Here is an 18,637-nt window from a genome sequence, read left to right as displayed (position 1 = left end):
GCACTTGGTCCTGGGTGTCACGTCCGTGCAGGCCCTGGGAACAATGACCTACACAGATACAACCCAAATAAGGGTTGGAGGGAAAAGAATGGCAAAGGTGAGAATGTATCCACACTAGACACCAAATATCAGACTGAACAGTAAACGGGACTTGCGAGCAGACCTCAAACGACGACTACCAAACACCAAAACACTTACCCATAGTACAAACATGTATTAGATGGAACAGCTAATACATACGAGGTATTAGTGCTTTGGCCAAAGTACGAAAGCTCACAAGTCGGCGTCAAGGGTCCTCGTTGTCTCTTGAGTCCCTACTCTAACAAGACAACTTAAATCCCAGGAGTCCTGCCTGCAAGCGAGGCGAATGCCCCAACAGTGATGGCCCCACACTGGAACCTAGGGAACTGGCAGGAACAGAGCAAATACAAACAAGACAGCAAACCTACAAGCAGGACCTAGTTCACACAAGGCAAATGCCCACCTGCAGACAGACAGACAAAACAAGGCCCTATTGAGCCATTAGAAGTCTTTTTGATGATTTCTCCCGGCCGAAGGAATTCCGGTATGCCGCTCCCAGCCGTGTGAATGGCCAAAAAACCGCGAGATTTAGTAGCAACTTGGTCATGGCTTTTTCTCACTCATGGGATGCTGGCAGATAAAAATCGCAAAGCTTGTGTGAAAGAGGCCTATGACAGACCTTCCATCCCATCTATTTGCCCAACTTTGAACCCTTTCCAGCTCTTGGCTATACCTTTTAGAATGTGGAGCCCAAACTGAACCCCATACTTGAGATGTGGGCTTCCAAGGAATTCATGCAGGGGTTATATTACATTGCAATCACAGACTTGTATATCTTTTTTTAAAGTGTATATCTTAAAGTCTTATTTGTAGAGATGAGCGAACCTACTCGGCCACGCCCCTTTTTCGCCTGAGCGCCGCGATTTTCGAGTACTTCCGGGGCGCCGTGGGGGTTGCAGCGGGGAGTGGGGGGGAGAGGGAGAGAGAGAGGACTCCCCCCTGTTCCCCACTGCTACCCCCCGCTCCACCATGCCTCCCCCGGCGCCCCCCGAATCTTTTCACCCGAGTACAGAAGTACTTAAATATCGCGGTGCTCGATCGAGTAATTACTCGAAACGAGTATATTCGCTCATCTCTGCTTATTTGCTTTCGTAGCTGCTGCCTGACATTGAGTACTGCTGCATAGTTTATTTGTAACCAGAATACCCAAGTGCTTCTCTTGTTCCGTTTTCCCCAAATTGAATAAAATTTTTGGGGCATTTGAATTTCCTTGTACACATGGTATAATTTGCTGCAATAATATAATTCCCTCTAGGTAATTAAGAGGATTAGTATCTGTTAGATTTACAGATACTACCAAATTGGTTTCTCCCCACAGCATGCTGACTTTAAAAGAGTTTTCATTTTAGACATTTATGGCATCTATAATACAAGCTGATTATAATTAAACTAGAGGTGTTCAGAGGTCTCTAGCGAAAACACTACAGGGTAGTAAAGTTGGCATGCGTAGTATACTCAGTGGGGTGCGGGGTTTTGACATTTCTTTTACTTTAAATATCTTTATATCAGATTTTTTTGTGCAGGTTGACCATTTAACATAGCAGAAAGTTACAATCAAAAAGTCCACAACAAATAAATAAGAAATGCATTACTTGCTCCGCACAACACCAACTGCTACAAGAGGCCACACTTTATCAAATAGAATTTTTCTTAAACAGTGGATTTTCTTTTTACGATAGCATGCAGAGTCACGTGGGAGATTTGGAATTGTAATTTTTAATGCCTTTTCAAAGCATTGAAGACCTGAGACATTACGAGTAGGTTTACGTTTAGAGGAGCAAAGGTTTCATCACCAACATAGAAGGGGGTTCTTTACTGTAAGAGCAGTGAGACTGTGGAACTCTCTGCCTAAGGACGTGGTGATGGCAAAATCCATAGAGGAGTTTAAGAGGGGACTAGATGTCTTTCTAGAACGCTATGATATTACAGGATATAGACATTAGGTGACCAGCGGGGTTGTTGTTTCGGGTCTTACATTTAGGTAGGAACTTTCAAACGTTGATCCAGGGATTATTCTGACTGCCATTATGGAGTCGGGAAGAAATTTTTTCCTCCAAATGGGCTAATTGGCTTCTGCCTCATCTTTTTTTTTTTTGCCTTCCTCTGGTGGAAACAGGCTGAACTAGATGGACCTTGTCTCCCTTCAGCCTAACATACTATGTTACATGTTGCCACCAGGGAATATATATGGCGCTGTTGAATTGTAAGATATAGGAATCATTGTAATAATCTTTATTTATATAGCGCCAACATATTCCGCAGCGCTTACAAGACAGGGGAACAGAAACAAAGCCACGGTTACATGTATTAATCAATTGATGGAAACAGTAGGGGTGAGGGTCCTGCTCCAACAAGCTTACATACTACAAATAATAGGGTGAAGGTAAAGGGGGTGGAGATGTGCACAGTATGGTGAGGTGGAGAGTGAGGGAGGCTATACACATAGACAATGGTCAGAATTGAGCCATATAGTGGCTGAAGCGGTATAACTGCAGGGGCAGTTGATTGCGGCAAGCAACAATTGCAGTCAGTAGGACAGGGAGCATGTTATCAGGTGGAGTAAAGAGATGTTTGGTTTAGAAGATATGGGATGCCTCCCTGAAGAGGTGCGTTTTTAGAGCCTGAAGTTTTGTGTGTCGGGGATTGCCCGGATAGTTTGGGGTAGCACGTTCCAGATGACAGGTGCTGCTGTAGAGATATTTTGGAGGCGAGAATGAGAGGTTCGGGTTAAAGGGGCGCTTAACCCAATTTTGCTAGCGGAGCAGAGGGCACAGGCTGGGTGGTGGATTGAGATGAGGGGTGCAATGTATTGTGGTGCGGTGCTGTGGAGAGCTTTGTGGATGAGGGTGATGAGTTTCAATTGAATTCTGTATTTGATGGGCAGCCAGTGCAGTGACCGGCACAGGGCAGAGGCGTCCAAGTAGCTGCTGAACAGGAAGATGAGCCTGGCTGCCGCATTCAGGATGGATTGCTAAGGGGAGTGTCTGGCGCAGCGAAGGCCGATCAGCAGCGAGTTGCATTCGAGCCGACGATGCATGACGGCAACAGTGAGTGGTTTTAGCATGTCCATGGTGAGAAAAGGGACGGATTCTTGAAATGTTCTTGAAATGCAGGAACATGTTCAGGCAAGAGATTGGATTTAGGGGGTAAAGGAGAGACAGCGTGCTTAATGTAGTAATGGTGGTGCCACACACTGAGATGGAGATGTCAGGATGAGGTCGGTTGGCAGAGGGTGGAAACACAGTAGGTCAGTTTTTGAGAGGTTCAGTTTTAGGTAGAGAGAGGACATAGTGTTAGAGATAGCCGACAGACAGTCGATGGCGTTCTGGAGGAACGGTGCTGTGATGTCACGAGAAGAGGTGTATAACTGCGTGTCATCAGCATAGAGATGGTACTGAAAGCTAAATCTTATGATGGTTTGTCCAACAGGGGCTATGTAGATGGAGTAGCGGTGCAGTATCAGAATGACCAGCAGAGTGTGCTAGTCAGGCAGTCTGATACCTAAAAAGTAAAAGATAAGGTTATCATCTGATGGGTGTAGCAGGAAATGGTTGCATAAAAGCCAGTTCCTGCCAGAATCAAGGGGAAAGTTACAGTTTGGCAGTGCAGGACAGGCTGCAAGCTGTGGTCCAGTGTGGACCAGTTGGGTCTGTCACCCGTTCGGGCGGAGGAAGACGCCCCCCTAACGCCCCAGGGGGGGTTAGTGACAAAACCCTGTGGGTTGTGAACCCAGGATTGCACATGGACTGTGTTTGTGTATGCTGTTTGCTGTGAAATAAATGCTGGCAGGTGCCAGTCTTAAAGAGAATCCACGTCTCATGAAGCATTTTTTACATGTGTGGTGCGCCAATTTCCTGTCTGAGAGGTCAAAGATCCACAGGCAAGTGACCCCAACTTACCATAATGGATAAGAGGAGGGGGCCGAGGCCCGAGCCCTGGGGGACCCCAACAGCAAGGGGGAAAGGAGAAGAGATAGAGCCTGCAAAGGATTTATTGAATGAGCGGTCAGATAGGTCGGAGGAGGACCAGGAGAGAGCAGTGTCCTTTAGGCCTATGGAGAGAAGCATATTAATAAGGAGTTATGGTCAACAACGTTCAATGCTGCAGAGAGGTTGAGGAGGATCAGTAGGGAGTAGTCACCTTTTGACTTGGCCATCAGGAGGTCATTGGATACTTTAGTCTGGGCGGTTTCTGTCAAGTGCAGAGGGCAGAAGCCGGAATGTAGGGGGTCAAGAAGAGAGTTTTTGAAATGTAGCTTATAAGGCGGGAGTAAACCAGATGTTCTAATAGTTTGGAGATGAAAGGGAGGTTTGAGATGGGTCGGTAGTTGGCAGCATAGAACGAGTCAAGGATCGGTTTCTTAAGCAGTGGGGATATTATTTCATTTTTGAATAAGGAGGGGAAGATACCAGAGGTCAGAGAGAGGTTGAATATAGTGGTGAGGTTGGAGATGACCACTGGGAGAGAGATCAGAGGAAGTGTGAGGGAAAAGGGGCACTAGTGCAGGTGGTGGGCCGAGGAGAGAACAGCAATCTGGAGACTTCTTCCTCTGGCATTGGTTTAAGTACAGAGAGGGAGCAAGAGCTAGATGCAGTACTGATGAGACTAGGATCAGGGCCCGTCTGGGATTAGGAGATTATTTCCTCATGGATGTCATTGATTTTCTTTTTGAAGTAAGCAGCCAGCTCTTCAGCACTGAAATCTGTGACAGTGGGGAGGGGCTGCTATTTAGGGGTGAGGAGCGAGTGAAAAGTGTCAGAGTCATTTAGAGTTGTGAGATAGTGAGAGGTGAAGTAGACTTGTTTGGCGTGGTGGAGAGCTAGGTTGTAAATTCTGAGCATGAATTTGAAGTGGAAAAAGTCTTCAGACTTTTGTGACTTTCTCCACAGCCATTCAGCACACCTAGAGCCCCGCCAGATGAAGCACGTTTGAGACGTGTGCGAGGGCTGCTGCAGTCTGCATCGGATGACTTGAGTCACAGGGGGCACCGCTTCATCTGAGGCACGTTTGAGAAGGGTGTTGTAATGTGGGGCAGCCAGGTGGGGGCAAGAGAGGAGAGATATAGGAGACAAAGAAGGTCTCAGAGAAGTTTTCGCTGTGAACAGCCTGAAGGTTCCTGTACGTATGGTGGGTAGGGGCTCTAGGGAGATGCTAGGGTGCTTGACAGAGAAAGAGAGGAGGAGGTTATGGTCTGAGAGCAGGAGAGGGTAATTAGTAAAGTGAGAAACAGAGCAGAGATGGAGCAAGACTAGATCAAGAGTGTTGCCGTCTCTGTGAGTGGCAGATGCTGTGAGTTATGAGAGACCAAGAGAGGAGGTGAGCGATAGAGGCAGATGGGGAGATAGGGTCATTGATGGGGATGTTAAAGTTGCATAGAATGAGGGTTTGGATTTTGCATGATAGAAAGTGGGGGAGCCAGGCAGCAAAGTGATCAAGAAACAGATGGGGAGGGCCTGGGGGCCATAGATAACTGCTACTTGCATGGACAGCGGACGGAAAAGTCATAGAGTATGTACCTCAAACAATGGGAAGGTGAGTGAGGGTACTGGGGGGATGACGTGGAAGGTGCATTGCAGAAAGAGAAGAGCACCTACTCTTCCACCATGCCTGTTTTCCGGTCTTGGTGTATAGGAGAACTGCAAGTCATTGGAAGACAGTGCAGCAGAGGAGGCCATGTAAGACTGCTGATGTATCCATGTTTCTGGGAGAGCGAGCAGGTTTAGAAATTTAGCAGAGAAAAAGTTGTGAATAGGAAATGTGTGGATTGCTGTTTGCTGTATAGTTTTGGTCTAAGTAAGGCTGATATTAAACTTTACGGTATGTTCAAAGATCTAGACATTTCCGTCACTTCTGCACCCACCATCACTACACTTTCATGGGGTCCACCTAAAATATAAGGGAAGGATTTTTGTTGACATATCTACATCCTAGAGAGCCCTGCATGTATTATACAATATACCTAGCAGATGAATCTAGCTAAGAATGAACATAAACTGTTGATCCCAAGGAAAAAAAGATGTAGCGCCAAGGAGAATGCCAGCTTTAATGTTTCCATGACAACCACTTGAGCCTGTCAGCATTCCGCTTAGTGAAATGTCTATTTTTCTGACACCTCTAACTACAAAATAACAGACTACAATTGTTGTTAAATGGTAGATGATGAAAGTCTTAATTTTGTCGCCTTAATTAATTACAGTGACCTTTAAAGTATTCTGTTTTTCTTTTTAGCTGGCAATGAAGCAATCAAAGGAAATGGACCAGTTGAAGAAAGCCCAGCTGGAACACTTGGAAATTCTGGAGAAGCAGAATGAGCAGGTATAGTGCTCCAGAGCTGAAATCCTCATGAGACACACAAGCTCACTACATGGTCAAAAGTCTGTGGATTCCCATTCTCATAAGAGAGCATGGCCATTTTAACTCAACCCATTGCTAACAGGGTGAGGGCTTCTTCACATGGGCATGATTTCGGCCCGTTATGCGGCCATGATTATCAGGTCCATTTAACTGGACGAAACATAACCATTGACTTCAATGGTTTCGTTTACATTAGCGGTATTCTCGCTCGTTAATACTACGTGCGAGAAAGATAGGGCAGGACCCATCTTCCTGTTGTATAATTCAAACTTGCGCACTATAGGACGGAGTTTGAGTACTCCAAGAAAAATTTTAAAAAAATGTTTATGTACACCACGCTCCATAGCGGAGAGTGTAGTTGTGCATACGGCCATTTGAAGAGGCACTGGTTCTGTAAATCAAGTAAATATCCAGTCTCCAGTTGAACATAGGGACTTAGCTCAAACTGTACAAAGTAGCTGCAGACCATCATCCACCCACCACGAAACTTTATAGTAGACTATATGCATGCTGGGCGCGGCTTTCAGAGGGCAGGAGAGCCTCGTGAGGCACAGAGTCTTAAGGCAGCAGAAATGCAGTCCTAAGCTCTCGCTCATGACCTGAAGGTTGCGAGTTCAATCCCCGCATGGTTCAAGTAGCCGGCTCAAGGTTGACTCAACCTTCCATCCTTCCAAGGTCGGTAAAATGACTCACCGGTTTGGTGGGGGAGGTAATAAATAAATTACCTAAAAGCGCTGTGGAATAAGTTGGCGCTATACAAATAACAAGATGTATTCATGTTATTTTTTAACTAATAAGTCACAGAGACTGGATTGATTTACAGTAACAACCTGTTAGCAATGGGTTGAGTTAGAACGGCCATGCTCTCGTATGAGAATGGGAGTCCACAGACTTCTAGCCGTGTGTGAGTCTGCAGGAGGTATATCTATAATAGGAACCCCTGACATTATAGAGAACGATATGAGTCCCACTTTGTGGTGTACCTACTGCAGTATTCCCAGTACTGTACAAGCCATGCGGCTGAGATGTTAACAATTCTCATCCCCATGGTGCGAAGAAAGAAACGCGTGGACTCAATACATGGTGCGGATTTTAAATCTGCAGTGTGTCCATTGCTTACTCACAGCGGCAGTGCAGGCCACCAAGCCGCAGATACTACTAACAGCTTAAACAGGCAAACGTGTTTGCGCACATTTTTGCGTGCGTGAAACTCATGCTTGCAAAACATGACGCAGCTAACCCATAGGACCTGCCCGTCCATGTTTTATCTTCTATGGACTTCTATTTCAGAAAGCTGACATAGAAGTCCAGGCAGGTTCAAAAACCCAAGGGAAAGGGTGTGACCCGGCGGGCAATGCAGGGAGAAGAAGTCAGCTGCCCTTATTAGGCTTTAAATAGGTATTCTATTCTACGGAAAAGGAGCATCACGCGCGTGTGACCTGGTATTACATCACCATGCGCTAACACGCACGTATCAGCCTGATTGTTGCCATCTCCAAACCTTGTTCATGCACAAATTCGCTGCGTTGCAACAAGCATATTTGCACCTATTCTCATTTGTTGAAACCCTAAAGGCTTCTTCACACAACCGTTTTTGCGCAGGCATTTGTGCACACTGTGTTTAGCATGCGCAAATTTTGAGAATGGAACCCACTGGTTTCAATTGGTTCTCTCCCATGAGCGCGTTTTGAGCGTGGAAAAAAGCAGGACCTGCTCTGTCTTTCTGCATTTCGTGCAGCAAAGACTCCAATAGGGGTCTATGGCAGGAGTGCAAATACGCAAGGCTAAGCGTGAAACACTGCAAAACACATGCGGACATGTGAAGGAGGACTAAGGGCGAAAACAGATTGCTATAGGCGCAACTATGTACGCCGCACCATAGCGCAGGAGTTACCACAGGAAGATAGGTTCTACCCGGTCTTTCTTGCACAGTGTATTCACTACATGCTGGACGGATGGTGCGGGCCCTATCTTTTCTCGGCCGTAGTAATAACAGACTAGAATACCACTGAAAGCGTTTTTGTGCATTCGGTAATCTGAATAAGCTCTAAGGCTAATTTCACATGGATCAGTGCGATATTGGGCTATGAAACTCGGCCCGATATCACACTCACCAACATGCGATATCCCCGTGGATGCAAGGCGGTTTTGTATCAAACCTGCTTCGCATCACTTCGGGGAAACCTTGCATTGCTCTTGCGTGTAGCTAGCACACGTTGTGATGCTGCCACCGGCCCCATCAAGAACCAAGGGCAAGGCGAAGGCATGTCCGAAGATAGGATATGTCTCTATTTTTATTCCCACATGTGGGAAAAAAATTGGTCTTGTGTATGACTCCATCCAAAAGAATAGGGTTCATGTTTGTGTGCGATTTGTGTGTTGTGAGACGCACAAATATTGCATGAGAATCTCGGCCATTTAGGTTATCAGATTTATGGCTTGAACTAATGGGCGGGTGATTTCAATGGTTTCGTTTTCATGGGATGCTCGCCTGTCAATAGTATGGGCGAGAAAAGATGGAACATAGTATTAACTGCATGCGGGAAAAACATCTTCCTGCTGTTCTTTTCAAACTCCTGCACAATGGCGCAGAGTTTGAAAAGCCCAAAAAGAAAAAAAAACCTGTTCATATGTAACTACACTCCATAGTGGCAAGCGTAGTAGCGCACAAGCCCATTTGTTTTTGTCCTTAACATGTTGTTTATTCAATGTAAGGTTGGCTTCACACGAACTTATGCACAAAAACGCTCGCCATAGCAGTGTATTCATGCATGGGCGAGGTTTGAAGAGGTACATTTGTGTGTGTGTCTATGCATAGTACTGTACTTACTCCGCACACGGGGACAGTTTACACGCAACACACCCTTTCTGTGGAATAAAAGGCTAATTATCTTAATAAGGTAATGTTAATATGTTATTTTCGCCTCACTTTCCCCCCCATATTTTACTCTTCCCCTTGCGTATTTGCGCACCTCCCATAATATTCTATGGAGCCTTTGCTGTGCAAAACGCAGGAAAATACAGCAGGTCCCACGTGGCCAGAATGATGAGAATGAACCCATTGAAGCCAATGGGTTCTATTCTCTGTGTTCAGCATGCCTATATTTCATGTGTGCAAATACGGTCGTGTGAAGGAGCCCTAAGGGCTTATTCAGACAAACATAATTTACATCAGTATTCTGTGAGCCAAAACCAGGAGTGGAGAGAAAGTAGACTGGAAAGTTTCTTCTGCATTTTGGACCGGCTCCTGGTTTTAGCTGATGTAAAATACGGTCGTGTGAAGGAGCCCGCAGTCCGAATGTTTCCAGAGTGCTAGTTCTTGTGGTTCTATCATCATTTGGGCCCGAGATCACTGATCCTCTCAGTGTAGAGTCCATGTCTGGACATAAGTGGTCACTGCAGATAGAAGTCCAAGCCAGCTATCCAACAGTCTCATCTAACCCTGCATACATGCTAGCCATTTTCCTCTTGGGCCGATAGTCCGAGATAGAAAGATCGCAACGTGTTCTATTTTTGAGTAATTCTTGCTCATCAATCACCCATATTTGCTATGGTAGTGAAAAAAAAGCATTCATAGAATCGGTAGAGTTGGAAGGGACCTCCAGGGTCATCGGGTCCAATATGCCATGCAATGTTTTTTTTTTTTACAGTTTTAACTATTGCAACCACATACAATTTTTCTCACATGTACATCGATGCGAATCGCTCATTTTTAGTACCAAAATGCATTGCACTTGCTTGAAAATCGCAGATAGATCGCTGGTAAATGAGTGCAATGTAGGTCAGATTTTATTGACCTACATCAGACTCACCCGTGTGAATACAGCCCAAGGCTCTGTTCTCCCTGTGCATGCTGGGATGTTTCCTTTGTATAGGTCTATTAAGGGGAGAAATAGAAGATTTCTTGTAGTGCAAGTTATTAGTAATACGCCTGGGTGGGAGCCAGCGCCATGCAGAGAGCAGCGAGGTCTTGTATCACATATTTGGATGTCTTTCCTGCATTCTCCAGGATTTCACTACTTTTACTTTCTTCTTTTTTTGCTTCATATCATGCTGCATAATTTTGACATTTTTTGTTGTTTTTGTACAAACAGCTTTTGAAATCGTGTCATGCTGTGTCTCACTCACAAGGTACGGACGCTCTTCCATTGCTTCTTGTCATTAATTGTTATTTTATGGTCAGTGCGGCAACACAAACACCATGTTGTAATCTATAGATGCATGTATATCCAGCGTGGTGACATATTACAACCATCAGATATATTTGTATTCCATTCAATGCATCCAATTAGAAAAGCAATATAACCGTATTATAGTCTACTCTTCCAGCTGCACCCAGAAACAGGTTTCTGATTCTGTATGAAATAAGTGGTAAAAAATAGTGCATTTGCATTTTGCGTCCCTCTTAGTTAGCAAACCGAACAGAAAAGTGTTCAGTGGTCATTGTAATGAAGATAGTAAAAGCAGTAAAAAGTATTCTAGTGTGGGGTCCTGGATCAAACAGCATCCAGACACATCTGGTTTCACTTAGGCCGGTTTCACATCTGCGTTGGACCCCCCGGTTGGAGGTTCCATGGCAGATCTGCCTCAAAACACCTGAAGAGAAAGTGTTGCCGCGCAGCTGGGAAGAAAGCCTACAAACCCCATTATAGTCAATGTGGTCCATCCGGCGTGGTTCAGTTCCATCTAGAGACTGAGCCATACGAGTGCAGGGATTTCCCTTCCTGCTCCCTAATGCAGCAGGAAAACAGAACCCGAAGAGCAGATGTGAAACCACCCTTACCCTAGGAAAACAATAGGATCTGTTTCCTCTGGGATTGGTTTCCCCTGATGACAGCTTGAAGGGTTTTTTCATGAGTCAGATGCTTGGGTCCTACTCCAACCAGTTTAATGGGGGAGCGCTTGCAGTACCATTCTGGCCCACTACAGAGTGTACTGTGCTATTTCTGTCTGACAGCGACCCCAGCAAACAATTGATCAGCAGGCTTTCTGAGCATCAGACCCTTTCCGATCAGTTATTGATGACCTATCTTGATTATTCCTATGGAAAACCCTTTTACAGAGATGCATCCAAGATTGACTTTTATTACCTATCCATGGGTGATAAAAGTCTGATTGGTGGGTATCTCACTGCTGAGACCCTCATCAATTCCAAGAAAGAGGGTCCCACTATAATTTCACAGCACTCCCTACAGTTAGAAAGGGACTGAATGGATCGAAAGCTGAGCATATGCATTGCCACTTCATTCATTTCAATTGGGTTGACGGAAATTGCCAAATACAAGCACTTGGCTATCACCAGCAGTCTTATTGAAGATGAATGGAGCATCACTCGGCACTGCAATGGGTTGCAGTGAGCCCACAGTGAGCATGGGGAGTGGGACAAAGGACCTCATGCTTGGGATCGGTGAGGGTCTCAGTAGTGAGACCCCCACTGATTAAACTTTACAGATAGATGATAATAGTCAGTCTTGGAAATGCTCTTTTAAGGCTCTGTTCTCACTGATTGTATGACTTTTGTCCTGAGCCAAAAGAATCCATTTCTATTCAAATGAATCCTATTGAATCCTACCAGATCCTATTGTCTTGTAATGAGTTTGTTAGGTTTCCTTTATGTCTTCAGTACTTCTGAGGACAAGCACGGAGCTTCAAACTACACTAGTCTTGCTGTCAAGCAACAAGAAACAACCGTGTAAAAAAACTAATTGCACTTTCCTGTGCAAAATAAAAGATTGACGGGGACAGAATCTGCAAGACCAAAGAGGTCTTCATCTGACATATTCACCCCTATGGATCCATCCAGGTTCTGTCCTGGTTTCCATTGTTATACAGGTTTCAAAAAATGTAATGTGAAATCAGCCTAACCCACTGATCGTAATGATGTGTATATGTAACAATATTCAAAATGTATTTCATTATATTGTTTTGGTGATACATTGCTACTGTTAAAGGGGTATTCCGCAACTTTTACTATTGATGACTTACTCCACAGGGGGAATGTCTGCAACTTTAGATCCTTGCCAATCACTTAATCTTCTGACCAACTGTCATCGGTGGTCAAGGCCAGATGTGTAATAGACGGCTTCACTCCCATTGAAAGCAAGGGGACCGATTAGAGATGAGCGAGCACGTTTGGATAAGTCAGTTACTCGAGCGAGCCTCGCTCTTCTCGAGTAACTTCATTCTTGTCCGAGCGTGCTTGGGGGGAGGCGGCGGGTGTGAGCGGGAGGCGGCAGGGGGTAGAGAGAGAGATCTCTTTCACTCCCCCGCCGCCCCCCTGAGCATGCTCGGACAAGAATGCAGTTACTCAAGAACAGCAAGGCTCGCTCGAGTAACTGACTTATCCGAGCGTGCTCGCTCATCTCTAGGAGCAATGCCTCATATTACACTTCCAGCTCTGACTGCAATAAAAATCCATAAGTATGCTATCAGGCACTTCTCTTGTTCATCTCGATAGAAGTCATAGAATGGTAGAGTTGGAAGGGACTTTCAAGGTCATTGGGTCCAACCCAATGAGTGAAGCCTTCTATTACACTACCATCCCTGACAACCAATGACGATGTCCAGGTTGCTGCACTGAAAGCAGGCCAGATGATCAGCTGATCGTCTGGGACCACAAGCCATGGTCAACTATCCTCAGGACAGGTCGTCAATAGTAAAAATTCCAGAATACCCCTTTAACCTATACGTGTTGTTATTCTTGTATCAGTAATGGATGGCATATCCTATCAAACACATTTCCTCTTTCTGCTTCAGGCAAAGGAAATCCAGCAGATGGTCAAACTGGAAGCCGAGATGGGCCGCAGGCCAGCAACAGTTGTGTAAAGCTGCAAAACGCAAACTGAAGTCGAGCAATTCACTGTCCTTTTGAGAACACTGTAATATAACGACCACAAACACTGAATATGAAGTGTGCTCTTATGTTCTACCCTTATTGTCTTGGCAGGATTTTAAGACTGGCATATTTCCCTTTAACATTTTGAGCACTGCACTATTTATGATAAAGTCTAATTATACAGTTATAAAGAGAATATTTTTATTAATGTCGAATCATATGTTAATAGTCTATTATCATTTGAGGATCGATCTTGTTTTATGTTATTTCGAGGTGATTGCGTTGTGTTTTTTTTGGCGTTTTTTTTATTCGGTGTCACCAATGTAGCAAAACGAGGCAGAGTAAGGTTGACTGCTAGCTTAAACACTGTTACACGAGGATTTTATGGGTCGGGTTGGGGGGTTTTACTGTACATGATAATAGCGAAATCTGTTGCCTTGTTAGATTTTCACGTTTTTTATCCTAATATATTTGAGAATTGTTAGTCATTTTCTTCCTAATCTTTCAAAGCAGACTATAGATTATACGGAGTTTATAGACGGAGAACTCGGCTGTACTCAACAAGCACAATGCGTTCTTATCTGCGGACGTCCCCAAACACCATTCTGTAAAGCTGTGCTTGGAGGCCATTAGCATTTCATCTAAATTGTACATTTGAAGCTGCAAAGGGAGAGAACAAAGCGGTAAAAGAGACAGAGGGTGTTTGTTGATTGAAAATCTGAATTGCCTGCTGTATCCAAGTGATTTTCTTGTTCTAGCGTGGGCAGCAAGAAAATCAGTCTTTTCTCCCGGATTTTATTTTATCATATGTGACTTATTTTAACCGTGTCTAGTTTTGGTTTTATGCTTATGTTATGACTGGGCGAGAGTGCAAAAAAGTTTTTATATGGTTAACATTCGTTGCTATTTTAGATCATCAACCATTTCATCGTTACTCGATGGTTCCTTTGGTATGCAGAACCTGACGTAAAAATCTTTTAGGGGGTCCCATTGATAACCATATATTATGTGTTTCGCTGTTTATCCACTTCCTTAATATTATTTATGTTTCTACATACTAGGGATATAAGAATATGCTGCAGCTCATCATCAATCAATGATTTATACATTTTAAGAAGCCAAATGTATCTTCTTCAGGTCGTTATTTTCAGCACTTGTTTTAGTGTAACAATACTTAGAAAGGCTGTTGGTGTCATATCTATCAATTAACATTAAAGGGGGTTGTAAACTTCAAAGGTGTCAGGCTAAAAATATAATTACGTGTGGCGTGTAATTAGTAAGGGGGCTGCTTTCAGTCCTGTACAAATTGACCGCTACTTTCTAGTGTGAAATTTAGGTAGCAGAGTCACTGTCTCTTTATCCTGCTTCCGGCATGAAGATCAAGCAGCGATCAGCAGCTAAATAGCAAGCTGCCATCGAGGGGACTGTAAAAAAAATGTTGTTGTATTTGCCTCAAGTGAAAGAAAATTTAGGTGGCTTTACATGAGACAATTATCGTCCGATTAGTAACTCAATAGAGCGAATGTAAAGAGCATTTTACATGGAATGATTATCGCGGGGCCATGTGAATCTGAACACTAGTTGTTCAGTATAAACATTGGCAGCGACTGACTGACAAAAAGTAATTTGCTTGCTTATTGTTTGTCTTTCAGTTTAGGTGGGCATACAAATCAAATGACGATCGGCCGTCATAAACAGGCAATCATTTATCTGTGAACGACTGCCTGTTTACTGCGATTGGAGGCAGGCGGTTGGAAAAGATCTCCAACTTGCTTTGCCTCCATTCACTGAACGATCATCTCTCCAGTGTGAAGGCACAAAAGCAATAATTGTTGGGACGACTGTCAGGTGCGCCACCAATGTGGGTGCAACATGGCCACCAACTGGGTGTCGAATGAGAATTCATTCACTAGTTGTTTGCGGCTTTCTTTCAGCTCTCCTAAAATAAGGCACTGGTTGATTAATTATTGTCTGTTGTAAACAGGTAATCGTTGTCTTTCAACAACTAGACAACAACTTTGCAGGAAGGTGTGCAGTTGTTCTGAGTGTCCCTCTCACCAAATGATAATGAACATTTTGCCCTCCCGTTTACTCATTACTTCCCCAAAGCACATAATTAAGTGACCCTCAAATGCATAGTCCCTGCTGGTCTTTGAAAAAGCAATTGCTGCTTTGATCACTGGTTGCTTTGATCTTCGAAGATACACTCACCATGGTTGTGTCTCACTAGTTTGGCCTTCGCCAGAACACTCGGTGCTGCGGCTTCCATTACTACTTGACAAATGATAGTTCAGCCCATGTAAATGTCCCAGCAATTCGTTAAGCAGAAGCAAAATTAAACAAGTGATCAGCAATTTATCTATGTAAAAGCACATGAACAACAGTCATTTGTACGCTCTAGCGTCTACTTAGACCAGTGTTTCCCAAACTCCAGTCCTCACGGTCTCCCAACAGGTCATGTTTTCAAGATATGCAATAAAGAGAACACCTGTGGGAATGTTTGAGATGAAGACAATAATTACATCACCTGTGCAATACTGAGGAAATCCTGAAAACCTGACCTGTTAGGGGTCCAGGAGGACTGGAGTTGGGAAATACCAATTTAGACCATTCAGACGATACCTGTCCCATGTAAAGGAGTTGTACTAAGATTACAAGTTATCCACAGGATAGGAGATAACTTGCTAATCGGAGGGCATCACTGCTGAGACCCCTGTCGATCTTTAGAATGGGGGTCCCATGTCCTTCTCTGCCTGTCACTGTGGTGGTTGCTTCTTCCACCACAGTGACATCAGAATAAATGGAGCTCTTGCTATGCATGTACAATCGGTGCTCCATTCATTTCAATGAGGCTGATGGAAATACCCAAGTGCTTGCCACACTGCTATCTCCGCAATCCTATTGAAAGTGAATGGAGCATTAGCGCATGACCAACTCTCTGTTCGGTCTCATTCTCACTGCAAGGGAATTCAATAACCCCACAGTGAGGACAAGTAACCCCCATTCTTGAGATCGGTAGGGGATAGGGAATAACTTGTAATCTTAAATCCTGTCATAGTACAAAACTGTAAGCAAACACATAAGCAGTTAGCAGAAAACTGTCTGCTCAAAAGGGAAATTAATTGATGGGGTTTCTGCTACTAATAAGTAATAAAAAAGTTACAAAAAGTCAAATATTTTCATCCTAACGGACTGCTATCAGCCCCCTGTATCTGATTAGCGCTTGTTTTATCTTTTTACTGTTTACAACCCCTTTTACAAAGAACCTTTGTTTTACATATCTGTCAGAATGCCCACTTGGCACCAAAGATATTGCAATGTTCAGTGTAGAGATTGAAATGATGTTTAGAGTATACAGAATGACTATTTTAGAATTACTTGAATTTTAAAGAAACCTATAAATAAAGTGCTTTAATGATAAATATGCCTAATTTATTTTCCCTAATCTCATAGACATATTTTGTTGATACACTCTTTTGGAGCAATAAACCTAAAGCTCAGTAATACCAGTGCTCACATGTTAAAAGGATCATGCATTTGGCACTTTAAGAAAAGTTTACATCCAATATTGTATAGAAATTGCAATTTAACGTTTAATGCTGCGGACTCATAAACATTCAGTTTGTAGTAATTTTTTTTTTTTTTTGACAACTGCATTATGGGAGGAAAGATTGTTTGTAACTGTGAAGATGTATAAAGTATTTATACTTGTACTCCAATAATGTAGAATCTCCATACTCAAGCAGGGAAAGCAATTTTTAAACATAACTGTTCTATTTGCATGTTCTACCGCCACCACTTTTAGGCATAAGATCATAGCCATGATGTATTTAAGTAACCGTTGTTTTGACGTTTCTCACAAATTGACTTTTTTTTTTAATTAACGCAATTCTGTGCCCATTATTGTTTTGTGATTCATAAAAATTGTAGGAAAATTTTGAAAAAAAAGAGTAAAATGACGTATGCCAAAATGATGGAGAGTCCAATGTTTTATGTTCAGTTTCTGTCCCAATAGCTGATTAGGGAGTTACTGTAACTTGCATGGTCCCTAGGCCTAAGGTATACCTATTTTACAGGCAAGTGCATGTAAAGTACTTACTAGCAACATATCCATGTTGTCGGTGCAGGAATGACTGTGTTAAGGAACCTTTGTAGCTTAGAGAAAAAAAAACAAAAAACCTAACGATTTACTGAAATTTTTGTATTCTCAAACCTGTGTTTTTTTGTATGCATCCTTCTGTTCTAAGCTCCCTCAATACCCAGAACCCTTCCTCACCTTTTATAATTCTTATGCAAATGTGTGAAAAATGAATCCTTTCTATACGACACAAATTAAATTTGGGATTTGGTTTCTGATGTTAACCAAAACACAATAAAATTTCTAACCGATGGTGACAGGTTTGCCCGTTTGTCTACAGATAGCGTCATACCGATATTTTGTAACTCCTGCATTGACCTAAGTGACCGCATTTGTCGCTTCCTCAATTTAGCGATGTTTAAAAATAAAAAAAATGTAGAGTTTATGGTAACGAACCTTTCTGTGCCTAAATTTATGGATTATTAGTCACAGTCTTCCAGTAATTCGAAATTGCCTTTAGTACCCGACTCCCCTAAATGTTCCGCCTTTGTGTACAATGACTATTTTTGTTCCCAGTGTGTTTTTTGTCCGTTTTCTATAGTCCCTTTTTAAAGAGGTCATTGTGGGTGCTTTTCAATCCGTTCGATGGGACTGCTTATTATGACTTGTGATGTTGCAGTAGAAGCAAAAACAATGTCAAATGGTGTAATATATCTCTGGAAACAGTTTGATGCTCCTAGAAATAAACCTTTTACTCTCGTATCCGGTAGTACAGAGCTTTTACTTGCATGGGGTTACTACTGTGAATTTCATTATTTTTCTAAGATTTGACTTCAAAATAAAATGACATTTCTTTGCTATTTCTTTCAAGCATCGTCTAGTCACTTATTATGATTCTTCCTACAATAAATCAATGTTTCACTCATCTTTTTTCTATTATGGTGGTAATTCACAGTCACTGCTACAGGAAGTATTGGAGTGATAGTCACAAATACTGTTTGCACTGTCTCTTAACATTTCGGGGTTTGATATGTTTAATATTTCTATGCACTAAAGTCTGATTAGCAAATTAAAGACAATGAATTTCACCCATGAGCTGTTAAAGCATGAGAGGGTGAATGCAGTTGGGCAAGTAGAGGTTATGTCCGAGAACTAATAGTTATCTCACAGTGTTAAATGCTGGCCACATTCAATTCCAACCAAGTTAAGAATCATGGCTGCTTATTTACATCCATGTACACAACTATAAGAAGTAGTTGTGTGCATTGATTTCTATGCACATGCTGTCA

The 18,637-nt window shown here is 43.1% G+C and overlaps 1 protein-coding gene across 4 annotated transcripts in view; it reads left to right on the top strand.

Annotated features, from left to right (window-relative positions):
- Positions 1-18,208, top strand: part of PLCB4 (phospholipase C beta 4) — a 306,829-nt gene extending 288,621 nt beyond the window's left edge. For all 4 annotated transcript variants that reach the window (XM_066595660.1, XM_066595661.1, XM_066595658.1 and 1 more), the window contains 3 exons: positions 6,310-6,396; positions 10,530-10,566; positions 13,192-18,208. In XM_066595660.1, coding sequence (XP_066451757.1) covers positions 6,310-6,396; positions 10,530-10,566; positions 13,192-13,280 — 213 coding nt within the window. In that variant the 3' untranslated portion in view covers positions 13,281-18,208. The remainder of the gene's footprint in view (positions 1-6,309; positions 6,397-10,529; positions 10,567-13,191) is intronic.
- Positions 18,209-18,637: the final 429 nt, after the last annotated feature.

The sequence above is a fragment of the Eleutherodactylus coqui genome, chromosome 3, assembly GCF_035609145.1.
Source record: "Eleutherodactylus coqui strain aEleCoq1 chromosome 3, aEleCoq1.hap1, whole genome shotgun sequence".
Classification (NCBI taxonomy): domain Eukaryota; kingdom Metazoa; phylum Chordata; class Amphibia; order Anura; family Eleutherodactylidae; genus Eleutherodactylus; species Eleutherodactylus coqui.
The sequence above is the reverse complement of the archived record's forward strand: the minus strand, read 5'-3'. Positions and strand labels throughout refer to the sequence as shown.